This window comes from Pholcus phalangioides, unplaced genomic scaffold (assembly GCF_987345545.1).
Source record: "Pholcus phalangioides strain wild (caught in Gottingen) unplaced genomic scaffold, Ppha-v1.0 ptg000004l_1, whole genome shotgun sequence".
Classification (NCBI taxonomy): domain Eukaryota; kingdom Metazoa; phylum Arthropoda; class Arachnida; order Araneae; family Pholcidae; genus Pholcus; species Pholcus phalangioides.
The window spans coordinates 5,832,714-5,852,131 of NW_028301597.1; the positions used below are offsets into that span (position 1 = coordinate 5,832,714).

At 36.9% G+C, this 19,418-nt stretch overlaps 2 protein-coding genes across 2 annotated transcripts; one reads left to right on the forward strand and one right to left on the reverse strand.

Annotated features, from left to right (window-relative positions):
- Window positions 1-10,428: 10,428 nt before the first annotated feature.
- Window positions 10,429-14,347, forward strand: LOC149086492 (uncharacterized). Its single transcript, XM_089231813.1, has 2 exons — window positions 10,429-10,660; window positions 11,546-14,347. Exons 1-2 carry the CDS (start codon window positions 10,505-10,507, stop codon window positions 14,237-14,239), a joined length of 2,850 nt encoding a protein of 949 aa, XP_089087939.1. The 5' UTR covers window positions 10,429-10,504; the 3' UTR covers window positions 14,240-14,347.
- A 721-nt stretch (window positions 14,348-15,068) lies between these two features.
- Window positions 15,069-18,188, reverse strand: LOC149086493 (phosphate-regulating neutral endopeptidase PHEX-like). The gene has a single exon (XM_089231814.1). The coding sequence runs from the start codon at window positions 18,096-18,098 to the stop codon at window positions 16,017-16,019; it is 2,082 nt and encodes a 693-aa protein (XP_089087940.1). The 5' UTR covers window positions 18,099-18,188; the 3' UTR covers window positions 15,069-16,016.
- Window positions 18,189-19,418: the final 1,230 nt, after the last annotated feature.

The window sequence follows — 19,418 nt, forward strand, 5'->3', positions numbered from 1 at the left end:
TTTCTATCCAAAAGCGATTTAAAACACACACACAGTTCTGTAGAGAAAGGTGTCCTCTCCACACTTAAGACATGCAGAAAACTGGCTGTATATATAGATGCTGATGTTGTGGAAAGGAAAAATTCCTGTCCACCTGCTCGAGGACTCGAGCCCACTCCCCTTGGTATGAGGGTTCGAGTCCTAGTAGATGCAGAGGGTAATTTTCCTTTTCTAAAAATTAACGTGTTTACATACATCCAGTTTTTTTGCGTATCTGTTGTTTTACAAGTAGAGAGGTCTCTCTCTCTATGTCACCACTATTTGGTGGGTGACATTGATGTCATTTATGAGACATAAGCTGATTATCTTTTTATGGAAATACCTTTTTAGCACAATGTAGAACGATAAAGTCCACCGATGTTCTCTCAAAGTACAACGAATCGAACACCAGACAGCTGTTCCAAAGATAATGTAGCTCCTTCATCAGTAGAAAATAATAACATGTTATAACGCAGATGGCTCGCTGAAATGAAAAGACATGGTCGGATCTAGGTCGACGCGTCATGATGTGGCCAAATCCCGCTTGGGCTTTATCTTTCTGCATTCGCTGATTGCTGGCGCTGTGCAGCAGACATAAACGTTCTAACAAAAAATTATTCTATCTGCTTCTATAGCGGAGTGATAGCGCACTCGTCCGGCATACGAGTAGACGTGAGTTCGAGTCCTCGTAAAGGCAGAGATGAATTTTCCTTTAACAAAAAATCTGTACAATATAGCCAGTTTTCTGTATGTCTTGTAAATCAGGATGAAACGGGGAAAATAGACGAACTTGCAAAATTTCTAAAAACTAATTTCTTATGCCTTACGTTTTGCAGAAGTAGTAAAAATCTTTTCTTTTCCTGGGGTCCTAACGTGTATTATACATGTCGAATTTATGTTTATCGAATGAATTACGAACTTTTATTATTGAAACTGGCAGCCGCCAGCAGTTGAATGGTTCGAGGGCTAGCGGTTGGAGTTTACGGAAAATTCACCGACAACAGTTCGATGAGAGTCAGAAAGCGGGGGAGTGAGCGATTGAGTTACTGAGTCAGTGAGCGAAGGATTGAGCGAGTGAGTGATTGAGTGAGCGAGCTACTGAGTGAGTGACCGAGCTACTGAATCCATGAGTGAGTGAGCTACTGAGTGGATGAGTGATCTAGTGGATGAGTGATCTAGTGAGTAAGTCAGTGAGTAAGCTACTGAGTGGATGAGTGACCCAGTGAATAAGTTTTAATTTATTTAATAATAGATTTTTTAATCATTTGTGACTAAACTAGGTTAAAACTAATTCACCCACTCCCTCATTCTTTTACTCACTAGGTCACTCGCTCAATCACTTAATCACTCACTCACTCACTCACATACTCATTAGGTCACTCACTCACTGACTCAGTAACTCAATCGCTCACTCCCACGCTAACTGACTCGCATCGAACTGTTGTCGGTGAATTTTCCTAGCGGTGAATTGCATGGCGGTGAATTTTCCTAGTGGTGAATTGCATGGCGGTGAATTTTCCTAGTGGTGAATTGCTGGTGGTGAATTTTCCGGACACGAGCGGTTGGAGCATGAATATCTACGAATACTAACAAATTCCCCGGGCAGATCATACATATCTCTTAAGAATGCGTACACCGATCCGTTGTTAAAATTTTGGTGGTTATAAAACGGTTGCTACCTCTACCTGTCATGTTGTATTATGCTCAGAATATTCTGACTTTCGATCTCAACTCTCCAGACACAATCGGGGAAATCACATGCACGATGATTTCCGTTCTGTAAAATGATGAATGAGAGAACCTAATAGAGGGAGCAAAGGAATAGTATTCGCAGTTGACACCATATACCTAAGCCTGATGCCAAAAATATCAAACCACTGCTCAAGTATAGTTTTGAAGAGTAAAACTATTATTAAATAAAGTAGAGTTTACAAAAAAATCAATTTTTTTTTTTTCAGATAAATGCTTTCCTCTCGAGTTTTTCCGATGACAAGAACAAAAAAGAGAGACAGAGTGGAGACTTTAACTGGATTAAGGTGTTTTGCAGATTGCGTTTCAGCATTTTGTTCACCGTAATGCGATTTGTTTTCAGTTGACGGGCAGACAAAATTCAGACAAATGTGAAAACGACAAAAAATGCAAAGCCGAGCGAATCCGGGATAACGTTCTTCAATTACGCAACAAAAGCCCCCGATCAACATTTCGTTAGCATCCGTCTCTATCTTTTTTATGGTGGGCTTAATTTACATTAAGAGTACCATGAAGATCGAAACGAACGAGTGCATCTTACCGTAGGCGTAAAATGTCTTTATCATAATTGGTTGCTGGTATCTTTGTTATGGAAAAAAAGGGAGGGGAGTGAGAATGTTTTCAGTAATTTACGTGAATTTTTTACACGTTAGGATTAAATCCCGCAAGAGGAAAATTTCGTGTAAAATATTTCACAAGAGTTAGTTATTGACTCCGTGTATGTTGATTGTTCGGGAAAGTGTTGGTATGTCAATTTACTGGGAAGCCAGAATTCCAATTGAAGTCAACTGGGTAGGATTTAAAAAAATGTGCATTACCGTCATTTTAGTAAGTGAAATAATAATTCTGAATATATATTTGATGCAATTTCATATTAAATTTCGTTCACGATAAATATATCATTATTTTCATTTATACTCGTTAATTCTGAAATCGATATGACGATCTGAAATGCTTCTAAATAAAAAGCACCAGAGACAAAAGAATAGAAATAGCTAAACTGAAGATCTTGGGCATAATTTCCGACTCGGACAATAATACTAATTACAAGATCAATGAGTCAAAACGAGTTTCTTCTTCGGATTCAAGGTCGATTTCCATCTCAACTGTTTATCATAAACTACGGTGTTAACGTGTCATTCTTTACCGATTAAACTATTAGGCCCCTTTCACACGGAGCGGATGCGGGTCCGGAAGAAGTTTTAACAATTGGAATATACTGCGCCTTTCAGACGAGCCGAAAAATCTCCGCACCTAGGAAATGTTCATGCGGGTCCGGACGTCGTCCGCATGTGTCAAAACCTAAGTGCGGGCTCCGCATCCGCACATAGAAGTTTTGACAATAGGTTTATTCGGAGCTATTCACACGATGCGGATGAGGAGCGAATTCGTCCGCATCTTTGGCTACTTTTTGAAGGTGATTTTGCACGGAATTTTTTTAATTATTTGCCATAAATACCCTTAAAAACACCATATGATGGTCTCTGATCATTAATATAATGTACCTACATACGTCTATCCCTCCGTTTCCTTCTGAGATTGAGATATAGCAACTTCAACTGCCTTTTGTCTATATTTCACAATTTTATACAATAAAACCTGTCAACAACGGCCACTGATGGGACCAAAATTATAAGCCGTTCTGTTCATTACGAATATTTAATTGACTACATACTTTAATAACGTTTACATTTAATTTAAAATTTTTAATTTTTTTCTTTTTTAATTTTTAAAATTATTTAAAAATATAAATATCTGGAATATTAATTTAAATATTAAAATATAAATAAATATTTGCTTTTTTTTCAAATTTTTAATCTTTTAATTTTTTTAAACTTTAAAAAAAATACTTTTATTAAACAATGTTATCCACGTACGGTGTTCACTCAGGGCCGGATTAAGTCGTTTGAAGCACTTGAATATTTTTGGTGGTATTTTCCCGATACCTACAAGTTTATTTTACTCGATGTTCAGTCTATAAACTTAAAAAAATGAAATTTTATATTTCAAAAGTGAGACTAATCTAAGGATGGGATTTCACTCTAAAAGGTTTATGAAAGTTATTTTATAAAACTTGAAAAATGTAACCAATAAACACATCTGTTACATTCGAGAGAACTTAACTGATCCGCCTATTGGTTGCATTTTTCAAGTTTTATAGTGTAATCCCGGCCTAAGACAGAATTGTGATGTGAATATTTCTAATCACATTTTGAAAGTCTCCACCCCTCCCCTTTTTTACTACTTGCAAATTCTTTGATATCTCCTGAATTTTTTTTCTTTTTTTTTGGAACATCGAATGTTTTGGATGTTTTTAGATTTGATTTTTCGAACATTGGATGTTTTTGGAATTTTTCTTCCATATTTTTCCGAAAAGACGGATTTTTTTTTTTCAAAATATTTTGAAAATATTTGAAGACATTTTCTCCCATCGACTACTTGTGAGGATCGGAATGAAGACATCTTTATTCCCATATTCAATGTGGCTCTAGATTAAACCACCAAAGAATGCCTCTAGGCTGCCTATGGGCACTGAATCAGGGGTGAAGGAGAAAAACAATTACAAAAATTGCGAAAAAAAAAGTTTTTATGCACGAATTTCGAACTAAAGTTTTATGCACGAATTTTCGAACTAGTGCTCGTTTGAAAGGGTATGAGGACCCGCATCCGCTCCGTGTGAAAGGGGCCTTATTCGAGACGACAGCTCATCTGTGGAGGATATAGAAATAAGTTGTATATAAGCAATATAAGCATTATATACATTATATATAAGCACCGACCTGTTTGGAGTCGTTGCAGAACTATCTGAAGAAGTGGGGAGGGGGGGGGGATATTCGCATTTCGATTTTTTTTTCGCCCTTCAACTGCGACGCTTTGTGCAGCCCATGGATCAGCGTGTCATTTCAAGCTAGAAAGAACCTTCATAACAACAAAAAAAATTCGGAGATGTTGTACAGTATAATTAATGTCTGATACAGAATTAACGTTCAGAGAGTTATAAAAAACATAATTTTCTTACCTTGTATTGCATTGTTCTGATCAGGGTCATAACCCGGATTTGATGGTAAACATGATTTTGACAATGAGAACATGTTAGAATGTGCTTGTATGTGTTGCGAACGGGAAGATTCTTCCTTAGGAAAACTTGTTACTGTATGTGTTCAACTAGTGCTGTTCGTTCCCTTCACTTTAACTTCGAAGACTGAACCCAACCCCGACGTTTCACCACTGAAGGGTCATATCTGCTGCAAAAGTTGGGTTGGTAGTTTATCATTTCTCTAAATATTACATAGATATACTAATATATACAGGGGGATTCAGAAAAGATGGGGAAAAACTTTTAAGAGGTGATAGTACACACCAATACGAGCAATTGTCATCAAAGAATGCGTGGTCTAACATGAAAAACAAACGCACGTTTCGAAACGGCCGCTCCGCAAACGTTAAAACGGCATTACTATTGAAATTTATCAGGAGAAAAAGAACACCACATATGCAAATGTAACCTGGAGGAGAAGAAGAAGAAGCCGTATGCAAATCTGCGTCACAGTGAATAAAAGGCGCGGACGCCAGCCCTGTGAAGTTATTCCAGCACGCAATCATTCTAATAGTTGTAACGTACGGGATAATGGCGCACTTTAGTAATACTGAGTCCACGCGTTTTATTCACTGTGACGCAGATTTGCATACGGTTTCTTCTTCTCCCCCAGGTTATATTTGCATGCATGGTTCTTTTTCTCGCGATAAATTTCAACAGCAATGCCGTTTTAACGCTTGCGGAGCAGCTGTTTCGAAACGCGCTAGCGCGTTTGGGTTTCATGTTGGACTACGCATTCTTTGATGACAATTGTTCGTATTGGTGTGCACTATCACCTCTTAAAGTTTTTCCCATCTTTTCTCAATCACCCCGTACATAAGGTAAAAATTGCATCGGGGATAACATAAATGTCTAAAAACTACAAAACATAAACTACAAAACTCAATAATTTTACAACAGTTTTTTTTCATTCCCACCAAACATTTGCCACCCAGAGCATCTTCCTCTCCCCCTCCCCCCTTCTAGTTTGGAACCTGGTTCTGATTGACAAAGCTTGGAAGCAAGTGAATTGCAAAATCACAAATCCAGTCTGGTGGCAATTGCAGCATGATTGTGTTGCAGTCATTTCAAGACAGTTTCAATCTGCAGAAGTAATAGAGAAAGAAAAATGTCTCCAGAAGAAAGAATTCATGTCTTCAATCTTAAGAATGTTTACAAAATGCAGTGTTTGTAAAGCTTTGTGGAATGATACAACCCCCATGGAACAATTACAAGTCGCAGTATAAGCATTTTTTAAATGTAATGCCACGTCGTATTTGGAAACATTTTGAAATGCCTGGAGAAACGGATTATGCTGCGCAGATTTTTAGTGAGGCACACAGACCCACTGAGTCTCAAGCTGAGGTGCGTAGAAACAAAAACACGTGACAAGGGTTACCATCCGGTCCATTTATGGAAGGGGGGACTACCATCCATTTTTGTTGCTCACCATTCACGGAATCAGTAGATACCATTATATATACAGTATCAAATAAATATACGGGATTAAATCACGTTTTCTTTTACTATTTTCATTTGTTTCTCATTGTGTGTTTTTTTTCTTTCTTCCGTGTTAGTTTAATAATTTCCACTGGTTTTACGCTATGCACTTGAGCTTATATATGTGCGAGGTATCAACAACAGATTTTTAGAACAGAACCATTTTATAGATTGATTTCCACGAGAAAATGGTTTGCGAACGAACTTCACTTCGTAAATCGAGGGTCGACTGTATTTTATACGGTGCGAAGTACAGGTACGGTTAAGTAAGTAGTGGTATTGCAAACGTGTTCGCTCTGCAACTGTAAAATATTTGGAGCAAAATACAAAATAATATTTAAAAAAATCCCCTCTGGGATAATCTCGACGCATTTTTTCGTATTTTTTGGCATGTATTTGAAAATATAGAATTCCAAGAAATATCTCATCTAAAATAACTACACACGCTAGTAATTCTGTTGAATGGATATTCTGATATCAGTGGCAAAACTTAAACATTTCAGTAGATTTGTTCGCAAAGATATCGAAGAATTGCTTTTATTTTGTTGATCAAAACAACAACAATGCAACAAGATATTTTAAATTTAATCGATAATTGCTTCAACTAAGGTAACTTTTCTAGGGGATTCATAACATTCCAAAAAAAAAAAAAAAAAAAAAAGCAATTCTCACATTCCGTTCGTAACCCCTTAAATACGTATTTTTGCACATGTATAAAAGATTCTTTAAACGTTCATTACTGCAGCCAGTTTGGCGAAAAAACGTCAGAATCGACTTTTTGCACATAAGGTGAGGTCATATTCTTTCTATTGTGTTTTTTGAATTTACTGGTAGACGTCCCAATAATTCTTCGTTGGTTTCAGAGCATGTGGAACTCTGATTTCGCTAATTTGTTAAAATATGTTTTGTTTGCATTTCCTTTTTTTTTTCACCTTGAAGTTCCACCCGAATTTTTTTTCTTACTACAGGTATAGTTTGAATCACAAAAAAAGATAGTTATATACTTGGAAAGTAATATTATATACATTAATATTTTATTTAGTAGTAGGAGATATAGGAGTAGGATCCACCAATTCAATATAGGCCTGAAGGACATTTGCTCCTCACTTGGGGTCACGTTCTTGGAGCTTCCCGCATTTACCGATAGGTGGCTTCGTTCGGATGGGATCCATCTAAATAAGAGAGGGGTCTGGGAGGTTTACGATAGTCTTAGGTCAGGTTTTTTACTCCCAGACCACGTAGTCGGGAATGCGGGTTAGTTAATGATAATCACAACAGTACTGACGGAAAATTACCCTAGTTCTGAGGATCTAGTTGAACATGTTTCGGTGGGGGAAGGGTTTTCTTCCAGTGATCATCGTATCGTCAGATTTCACTGTAACTTTTCCTCGGGTAAGGTTGATAACAAAAGACTGGTTCCTTGTTTTCGGAGAACCAACTTTGATGTTTTGAGAAGAAGGTTAGCGGAAGTTTTCAAAGACCGGTTGGAATCAGTAGGGGTGGTAAGTCAATGGGAAGAATTTAGTACGAAGCTGTCCTCTGTTTTGCACGACGTCATACCCTTTGTTCGAAAAAAGCGTGTTTGTACATCACACCCTCTATGGTTCACGGATAGCGTGCGGAACCTTTATCTTGAAAAGAAAAGAGCATTCAGAGAGTATAAAAGTGGACGTGGTGACCTATCATTGTTTACTGATAAAAGAAGACTGTTGAAGAAAGCGATAAGGGATAGTAAAAAGGAAGTTGAATCTAGGTTGGCAGATAACATTTTTTCGATACGTCAATAATGGATGTAAGGGGACAGTTGGCCCCCTCTCGATAGGAGGCTCAAAAGTAGAGAGCAATGCAGGCATGTGTAGTGCTTTCAATGACTTTTTCGCGTCGGTTTTTAATGGAGATAATGATATTCGATATACGGGTGTTGCATGGGGTAATAAAACGCTCAACGATATTCAAGTGGAAGACGTGGAGGTCCTAAATCTTCTAAGAAATGTATGTGCAAGCAAAGCACCAGGACCAGATGATATCTATCCCAGGGTTCTCAGGGAAGGTGCTAATGAATTGTTGGGGCCAGTCGCACAGATATACAGGAGTAGTGTTGCTGAGGGTATCGTCCCGAGAGATTGGAAACTGGCTAACGTTGTTCCGATATTTAAGAAGGGTAGTAGAGAAGTGGTGTCTAATTATCGTCCAGTGAGTTTGACGAGCTCCCTCTCGAAAATTTTGGAAATTATCATCAAAAGGCAGTTTGTGAAGTGGATAGACGAGAATAATGTATTGTCGGATAATCAGCATGGGTTCAGGAAGGGGAAGTCATGTGTAACTAACCTCCTTTGCTTCTATGATTACCTGACTAAGGCTTTGGGTAAGAGCAAAAATGTCGACGTTGTTTACCTTGATTTCCAGAAGGCATTCGATCGGGTCCAACATGGCAAACTCTTGAAGCGTTTACACGAGATTGGAATAGGGGGCAACTTGCTGAATTGGATAGAATCGTGGTTAAGAGATAGGTCGCAACGAGTTATGGTGAACGGGGAATTCTCTGGTTGGACAGACATCACAAGTGGAGTTCCTCAGGGAAGTGTCCTTGGCCCCATACTTTTTTCACTTTTTATCGACAAACTCGATCAGGGTATCGATGGAATTACTAGCAAATTCGCAGATGATGTGAAGCTAATGGGGGTAATCGGAAATGAAAGCGATAGGGAGTTGCTCCAGACCAACTTAAACAAGATTGCAGCATGGGCAAATGAATGGAGCATGACGTTTAGCGTAGATAAGTGCATGGTCGCTCATTTTGGTTCGAACAACCCACGGTTCTCTTACGAGTTGAATGGTGTCACTATCCCGGATGCAACTAGAGTCACCGATTTGGGAATTCTCATTGACGAGCGACTTAAGTTTTCTGAACATTGTTCAGCGGTTGTCAAAAAATCGAATAGAATGCTTGGTCTCATTTTCAAAAAGGTCTCTTCGCGTTCTCCTAAAGTCATTCTTCCGCTTTTTCGAGGCTTAGTTCGTCCTGGACTGGAGTATGCTCTAAGGTTTTGGAGACCATACCTACAGAGGGACATAGACTTGGTTGAAGGGGTGCAGAGGAGAGCTACGTGTGTCCTTATTGGCACACAGGGCTTGAGTTATGAAGAAAGACTTCATTTTTTGAATATGTTTACATTGGATGAACGCAGGAGTCGAGGAGATATGATCGAAGTGTTCAAAATTTTCAATGGGATGGATAGGATGGACCATGAACTTTTAGTACACCGCCAATCAACTGCTTTTACAAGGGGACACCAGTATCGATTGGTGAGGGACAATGCAAGGTTATGGTGTCGCAGGGAATTTTTCTCTAATAGGGTTGTTAATAAATGGAATAGCTTACCCCCGGAGGTAGTAAATTGTAACACAATTGACACGTTTAAAAAGAAATACGATAAACATGTTGGGGTAAATCGAGAAGCTATCCATTCTTAGAATAAGACAACCATAAGTATTCTTTATGGGCATTGTATAATATTTTATCATGTGTATATATTGTTTATAATTTGTGTTAATTGCATTTTTAATGGGGTTGCTGTATTTTTGAAACATATGACATCCATATTTTTATGGGCATCTTTTTATCAGCCACCTCGTTGGGCATTTTGCCTGTTGTGGCGTTGTATTTGTATTTGTATTTGTATTTATTTTATGCGTGATTTTTCAGGCTTTGTACGTCTTTAGTAAGACCCTGTTTAAGCAGTACTATTCGAAATAGATTTTTTTCAAAGGATTTTTTTCCGGCTTTCAATACGTGTATAATACATATTTTTTCATAGTTTATGACAGTAGTTCTCAACCTTTGGAAGCCCGCGCCCCGGTAAATGTCTTTTGTGTAAGTGAAAGCCCCGGTTATACACACAACTAACGAGAAATTAGTGAAAAAACTGCGATCACTCACGGCCCGGTGCGACTAGTGTTAAGGCAACACCTCCTATAACTACAAGGCCTTCCCACAGCTAGCTGCTACGTAAGTGACGTCATCAAAAGTCGTCGACTCTGTGTGCGTGTAGAAACATGTTTGATCGTGAAAGCGCCGGGTTTGAAAGGCGTCCATGCTTTTGACGGCCTCTCTGAAAATAGTAGAAATATTTGGTCATTTGTTTTTTCGCTAAAGAGAATATGCCTCATAAATGCGTTGCTCCAAATTGTCGAGGCAATTATGACAAAAAGACAAAAGTGTCAACTTTCCAAATCCCAAAAAATGCTAAGCAGCGCAAACAATGGATTCAAGCTCTCAAAAGAGAAGATGACTTCATACCATCTACAAGTTCGAGGGTAAGTGTTGAATTTACGTTTGCTAGATTTTTTTTATAATTGAGCTAAGATTTAATTCCTTAAGTGATTGTAACATTCACAGGTCATATTAGTTGGCAAATAATATTAAAATGTATTAAAATAATGAGATATGTGATACATAGCCTACAGCAAGAGCTTACCAAAGCCGGACATGTTTTGTCAAGTAATGACAAAATTTTGAAATTATTGTTTTAATTCTAAATCAATATTCATGTATCCCCACCCCTTTCTTATTGGGCTTTGCCTGTTGAGATGTTGATGATTAATAAATAGGCATTTAGTTGTTAGTTAATTTCTAGTCCAACGTTTATTTAGATATCTAGAGAGAGGATATAATCCTATATTATTATCAGATGATGTGCCTCTGAGTTTCCCTTATTTAGAGGTTCTGTCATGTATATAATATATATATATAATTATTAACGTACTTAGGACAAGATTTTTTTGCATATGTGTTATTAAAAGGGAGATTTTTTTATGACTTACAAATCTCCTAGATATATATAAGCATTTATGACCTGAAAACAATTATGTGGTCTTAAAGTTTAAAAATATGATTATATTATTTCATATTTTCCCTCATTTTATTGCTCCTTAAATTATTCAATTAAAAATGGAAACTGCATTATTATTTTTAAAATCAAATTTGATTAGAATCAATTATAAAAAAAATCATGTGAACAGAAAAACAACCAAGATCAAAGATCCCATACTGGTTATTACAATATAGGAAAAATTTTTAAATTATTAATTTCAAATTTTTCATAGATACACTTTCAAATATCTTTAAATTAAAACTGTTGGATTTTTATAAGCAGTTGTTATTTGCATTTGTTTCTTAAAATTCCAAAATTTTTCTTACAGGTATGTGAACTACATTTTATTCCATCAGATGTCATAAGGGAAGTCTCTCATTATGATGAAAATACTGGAGTGTTATTGAAGGCACCTCTGAAGTATCCAAAATTGAAAAAAGGTGCAATACCGAGAGTGTTTCCAAACTGTCCATCCTACCTTACAAATACTCCTTCCCATAGAGAAAGCCCGGAAAAGAAACGTTCCAGAGTGGAGATGGCTAACTTACAACGAGCGATAGAGGAGAGCAACACCAGCAAAACTGAATTTGATGTAAAACATAAATGCTTAGACCTTATAGCTTTGAAACAGAAACTCCATCTCATTGAAGTCGGTGTAAATTGGTCCATATTGTGCAAAGAAGAATGCATCATTTTTTTTCAGATGGACTTTTCTGCTGCTCCCAAAATAGTTCGTTCCTTAGTTGTGAATAATTTAATGGATATTACTTATTATTTTCAAGATGTACCAATAAAATCAATTGGTAAGTTCGAATTTCCTTTTAAGATTGATAGCATTTTACTCATTGATGATGTTTTGAAATGTATCAGTTCAGCTGCCATAAATCCCATGCCTTCAAATACATGCAATGAATTAATTGCTCTTTTGAATAAGCTACAAAATGAATTGCGTGTTGAAAGGAAATGCAGTATAAATTTCATTATAGAACAGATAAGATTATTGCTCTTGGAAAAACAAAAATTTACATATTCTCCTGAGTTATTGATATTTTCTTCTTTGTTGTATTCAATATCACCTCATTCTTACAAGTACTTACGTAACTCAAAATTAATTATATTACCGCATCCTAATACCCTCCAAAGATTATGTAGTTCATTTAATTTCAACCCTTTGTATGAACAGTTTGATGCAAATTTTCTTTCTTATGCCAAACAACGTTATGGATCTCTCACTGACAGTGATAAAATAATTTCTCTGATGATAGATGAGATACATATTAAGCCACAAGTCGATTATAAGGGAGGAAATATTGTTGGAGCTGTTGGGGAGAATCTGAGTGCAACAAGTGCATTTGCATTCATGATCCAAAGCTTCCTATCTTCTTACAATGATATTATTCACATATTACCTGTTTCGAGTATAACTGCTGAGGTTTTGTTTGAAATGATAAAGAAAGTTGTGATTGGTTTAGAAGAAATAGGTTATAAAGTGATAGTAATTTGCACTGATAATAATGCTATAAATGGGAAAGCGATTTCATATTTCAATGATCCCCCTAAACTATCTATTGTTTATAAGCATCCATGCAACCAAAGCAGACCATTATTCTTTATATTTGATCCTGTTCACATAATTAAATGTGTCAGAAACAATTGGTTGAACCAAAAGAATGCAGGTAAATGTATGTTCTATTTGGATTTTGACAATTTTACTTGCACTAGAACAGCATCATTTGAAACATTGAGAAAACTTCACTCAGTTGAAAGTGGCAATTTGGTGAAGTTTGCATATGGGTTGTCTGCTAAAGCTCTGTCACCCACTAATTTTGAGAGGCAGAATGTTAAGCTAGTGCTCCAGATTTTCAATGAGCATGTTATGAATGGCATGGATCACTTAGGTGAAATAGAAGGTGTTCTCCATGTTTCAGATACATCAAATTACATAAAGATCATTTACAAATGGTGGTGTATCATGAATGTTAAAAGTAGATTCAAAGGGGAGCATAAAAGGGATCCTTTTCAAGAACCATTAACAAATGACAAACAAAAAGAAAACAACCAGTATTTGAACAAATTTTACATTTGGTTGAAAGCCTGGAGGGATTCAAAGTACTCAACTGGAACTCTAACTCGGGAAACATTCACTAGCCTACTACATACAACATATGCTGTTCTAGAACTGTCTGAGTATTGTTGTACAGAACTGGGATTTTCTTACTTGCTGACAGGTAAGATCCAAACTGACATTTTGGAAAAAAGATTTGGAAGTTTCCGTCAGCTAGCAGGGTCTCAGTATCTGATTTCTTTGAGACAAATTTTTGAAGTTGAAAACAAACTGAGGTTACAAAATTTTGGGTCTTTGAAACTGAATTCTTCTGTATTTGGAGAAATTGATGTTAATCCTGAAACAATGTGTGCTGACATCGAAGAGTGGAAACACAGGTCCAGAAATGAATCTCACGATTTATTTAAAATGAAAATTGAAATTAATGATAACGATATTGATCAAATTTCAGAAAGCATTCCGGTTTTAACATACATAGCTGGATATTGTGCTTGTGCCACAATTAAAAAATTAAAATGTTGTTTCTGTAAAAAAAATCTTGTCTTGTGTGATGATGTTGACAAACCAGAAAACTGCTTGATTAAGAGCATAGATAGAGGTGGATTATCATATCCTCACCCAGATGTGCTTAATGTTATTATTTATATATATGTTGTGGTGCAAAAGCTTATTTCAAGCAATTTAGAAGCAATGTTTTTAGGAGTGACCAATCAGAGACATCTTGTCTGTGATTTAGCCATGGATGTTTTATTAGAAAAAGAGTTGATGCTAAATACTGAATGCCCTGATGGTCACAAATCAGAAAATATTATTAAATATCTAGTGATTGCTGCAGTAAATACTTTTTTAAAAAATTACTGTCACAAAAAAAATGAAGGATATTTTTTGTTAAAAGCTAAAGAGAAGTCTGTCCGAAAAATGAGTAAAAACAAAAAACTGCAGACGGTGCTTGTTTGAGATTTTTTTTCTGCGAATTCTTCAACTAATGTTTTTAAGCGCACTTGTGATTCTGACCAATAGCTGTCAAAAATGCTTCTTTTTCTGATGCATATGTTTCATGTTTTAATGCAACGATGATTTTTAATACTATTATTTTTGCTGTGAATAAAATGTTTTGACGGTGCAATGTTTTCTTGAGTTTCTTTTGATTTTATATAAGATTTTGAGAAGCATTTATCGGAATAAATAGTGGAGTATATAATCACTTGGAAATTTGTTACTTTCAGGAGATTTTTCACAATTAGAATATGTATTGGATTTAAATATAAAAATGTAATGGAAGAAAGAAAAATTGAATTTAACTTCCAATCATAATAATTTTGAACACTTTCCATTTTTTCTCTGCATGCAATATTATGCAAAAAAAAAGTTAAGTTTTAAATTTTACAAAGTGAGAAAAATCTATTTTTAAATGATAAAGTAATTCCCAAAATTAAAGAATAGTCAAATTATTTTATCAGGATTTTTTAAGTTTTTTTGCTGAATTCACCAGTAAAATCAACAATCAGGCAGAAAGAAGCTATCGCCCGGATCTGACGACCCTTGATGACGTCAAAAAGCAGTAGGGAGGCCTTCTAGCTATAGATGGCGTTGGTTAAGGCCCGGCACTGGGCCGCGGTCGGGTGGTTAGGAAACACTAGTTTATGACACAAACTCCAAAAGAAAAAGTGTCAGCTCGAAATGAAATTGAGCATTTTTAAGGGCTAAATTCGAAATCGAGGAATCAAGTTTTCTCTGTAATAAATGAACAACATTAGAAATAAAAATCGATCACAGCTAAAATCTTTGGAAGAAACTTTAAGAGTGTGCTCTCTTTTGTCCAAAATTTGACTTTGCGAGGGAAAAAAAGGTTGTACAAAAACATCAAATGCAGATGTTCTGAATAAGTTTCGTTTCAGGAATTTCAATTAACAAATAGCAATAAATTGGATTCAGTAATCATTAAAACTGTACTTAAAAAAGTTCATATTATGTGTGCGCCGCAGAAGTTGTAGGTTCATTTGTGCGGCGAGATAAAAAAAAAAAAAGTTTGAAAAACACTGGCGTAAACATTTTTTTGAGGAATTTCTAACCAATTGGTGCACGCTGCGATATGCTTTGCATGCATTTTGTACCAAACGCGATGCTTGTATCTGAGAAATTCATATTACGATAATGTGTACCGCTCAATAAAATAATGCACGAACGACGAAAGGAGATGTGAAGCCGGAGGTTGTCAAGTTAAAGATGAGAATTCCTTCGGTTCAGCCAGAAACGAATCAAGTGAGTGAGTGAGTGAGTGAGTGGTATTGTCTAACTCTTCTCTCACGAGCACAAATTGTTTGCTCTGGAGCCTTTCGAAGCAAAGAATCGAAGAGCTGTCACAACACTCTGTCAAGAAATGCCATTCTCAGATCTGGGTGAACTCGTTTCCTTTGTGAAAGAGGTATAAGGTCATTCCCGCTCCATGTATGTATGATGCTGTTTCGCGTGACATCCTCCTTCACCGATTCCACGATGACGGGGTGTCAATAATACAATACAATAACAATAAATTATGCAAAGCTTTCGGCTAGAGGTGTCAATATGTTCGAAGAAAGAATTAGGCTTGGTTCGGTTCTTCATAACTATACGTATTTCGACAATCGCATTACTTCTCTTGATTGACATTTTCAATCGGCTAAACATGAACGAGAAAGTGCTCAAAATATATATAAGTTGAGTTCAATCTCTGGCTCGAGATTGAAGCACGAAATCACCGAAGCAACTCGCACTTACGATTCAAACGCTGACAATCGAATACCTCCGCGAATTCGTCGGTGCTCATCAGAGGTCCGTTTATTCTATGTTGTCCCGGGCTGTGGTCATCGTATAGGTAAGAGTTGTAATATTCTTTGTCCCCGAACTCGCAATACATTCTGGCGTAGGCACGAAAAAACAATTGCTCTCGAGTGCAATTAATACCCGGAAAGTTAATAACGCTGCTTCGTCTATCGGACACATTCATAAACGCTTTTAATCCGAGCTTTACCCCCGCGATGTCGGCGTAATTTTCTCTCAGAGTTTGTTCGATCTTGTTGAAGATGTCGATTTCTGGTATTTTCATGTGGCGGTAGCTAGAATCGATGCATTCTTTGATCACTTTCAGGTCTTCGTTCGACAGCTCGTTTTCCTCAACGTAATCTGTTAGAAGATTATAAAGATCGTGTCCCAGTTCGTGACCAAAAACAGCAGCCCACAAGGCTTCACTCAAGTCCGACTGTCTCGTCGCATAAACTGAAAATGGTGATTCCAACATAGCTAAACCTACCACGACGTTTTCACCCGAAAATGCACCCGGTACAAACAGATTCAGGTTGGCGTAAAGCGTAGAAGCGTCATTTTTTTTAAGCATGCCCTGACGCCGTTTGAATATGCTCAATTGTATGAGATTGAAAGCGAAACTCGTGTTGCGTGGCTTGAATTCTTCGAAATATTCACTCTCATCGAACCAACTCCCGAAAAAATTCACATAATCCGAGTTTTCCAACTTTGTTTTTCGGAAGGACTCGATTATTTTGTCCTTGAAAACTTTTCTGTTTATCGACCTTGTGGATTTATCTGCTACATATTCGATAGTCGCTTTGACAACGAAATTTAGTATTTCTTCAATCGCTTGCAGTTTAAGCTGGGCATCTGTTTCCGTAGCGTAGTCGTCAAATAGCATAGCCGGCAATTGCGATACCATGAAGCTCAAGCAATACTCGGTTAGGGTGTATGGGGTAGAAAGATCGGCTTGAGGTCTTCGTCGGGGCACACCCCACAGAAGATCAAAATCTTCGTTGAGGTCGGTCAGCTTACTTACTATAAAGTTAAAGGCTAAATAGTTCGCGATGGAGGATTTGGATTCCGACGTCAGTAGTTGGTTGAGAGCCGAAAAATATTTCGGTTCTGATATCTTAAGATATAGTTTCGTCACATTTGATTTGATAGATACCTTTCTGGAAACGTACGTGGCGATATCGCAGAACCTATTCTCATTAAAAGACAGGTTATGGCACCGGATTCGACTAGAAGTCGATGGCTGGTCATCGTTATGGTCGGTTTCGAAAAGTTCGCGAAATTTTCGGTCTACGCGTAAAAAACTATCGATGATATTTTTTCTTTTATCCACTGCGAGTTCAAATAAAATTCCGATTTCGTCTAAAAACTCAAAAAGTTCATTTACCTTTACTCCGCTGTAGACCGAGAGAAGAGAGGACTTGTATTTCTTTATTTGAACTTGCGCTCGTCCGAGGATTCCGTTTTTGTGTTTGGATCGATAATCTTCGATGACCATTTTCATCCAGAAGAATGGTATTTCGTCCGCGATGTACAACTCTCCGAGCCAAACGCGCAAGTCTTCGTCATTATAGTTGGCATCGGCCGCTGGCCATCCTCGAATTACCGATTCTGTGATCCAATCCTTGATCGCGGTTATTTCCTTTTCGAAGTTAAACGAGCGGAGGCACGAGTCGTACACGATTTTTCTCTTGCAACGAATGTCGTTCGTATTGTCGCTGATCTTCTCCATCATTCGGCTCAGTCGTCGGAACATGAATTTGGAAGCAGCGAAGAAAGCATTGCTTAACCTTGTTCTGGAATCCAAGAAAGTGTCTTGTGGGTAATTCCCACACGCGTATTCGTAAAAATCTTCGCATGGGTTCACGTCTTCGTTGGTCCATTCGTGCAGCGTGGAAGCCACTTCCACGCATTGTTTTGAACCGCATACTTTGTTCCGGCAATTACTCTGTGTAACTCCGACTCTGCTGAGCACGGTGGCCACCAAGGCCGTTAGACAAGACGTGCTCAATCGCATTTTCCAATTCAATTTTTTTTCTACTTAATTCTGAGGTACACCTGGAATTTGAAGATATTCACCACACAGCAACAAGTGTTCCTTGCATGATGTTCAAACAAGAGACCGTGCGTCGAATGTTTCGCGATCTGACCGCGATCGTCATATTGCATACAGATCATTAACCTTGACACGAGTTGGCTCGTGTTTCAGAGAGAAAAAACACCTGCTATCAGACACTTATTCGATTCTCAATATTCATTTCGAAAATATGTAGAAAGCAGAGGTGGCTTAAGCGAGGGTGCAAGGGGTGCGGTGCATCCGGGCAGAAGCGTAAACTTCAGGTAGATTCAAGTCTACGCTAATTTTTTTTAAATTTCACACGATGAAAAAATTAGGGCTGGGAATCGATTAAAATTTTTAACTGGTTAATCAAAAAATTTTAATCGATTAATCGACCGATCAATCGAATTTTTATGAAATACTTTTAAATAGACCCTATATGGGGCGTATATTTTTTATCACTTTATAATAAACTTATTAGGCAACTTTTTATATTAATTGATGCTGCAAAAATATACTTTATTCAAGTCTCTCTCATTCACCTATTTGCTAGATGTAAAAAAATATTAGAATAGATTAAGAAATTAAGGTTTTTTCAGGCTTGAAGTGATGCTGAACATTTTTCTCAAAGATATCGTGGAATTTCTTCACTAGAATCCTTTTTATAAGTTCAATCATTTTAGGTTAGTCATTGATTTCGAAATTACTTTCGATCTTCATATCATTACTTTTTTTCCTTAAAATTGTTCTCAAATGGTACTTGTTACGTTTCTCATAGGTCGGGGGGATTCTCTCCTTCATACCTCACAGTACTGGAAGGGGGGGGGGACTGATTTTTCACTAATACGAAAAATACTGTTCACAATGGGGAGAGAAAAACAAATTTCGGTCAAAAATCGAAAATTACTGAAAAAAAACCCATAAAACTGAAATCATCACTAATTTTTGTCGCATCGACTTGTATTTATTTCCCCCCACGTCAAAAAATTTGATCGAAATATTGGTTCAAATATTTTTAAATGTGGTCACTCATCTAAAATGTTACGTATAAAAATATAATTTATGACATCGGTTTCGTCAAACAAATAAAAATAAATTATGAATTTTTAACAAAATTTTTGATCTAATTTTAATCAAATTAATCGAGTCGATCAGCCACTTACAAGCGATTGACAAGAAATTCGGATGATCTCTGTTTGACGAATCGGCCACACAAATATGATAACTTAGTTCTAACGTAATGGCATGTTAAAAAAAGTAAGGACAAAAAGTAGAAAA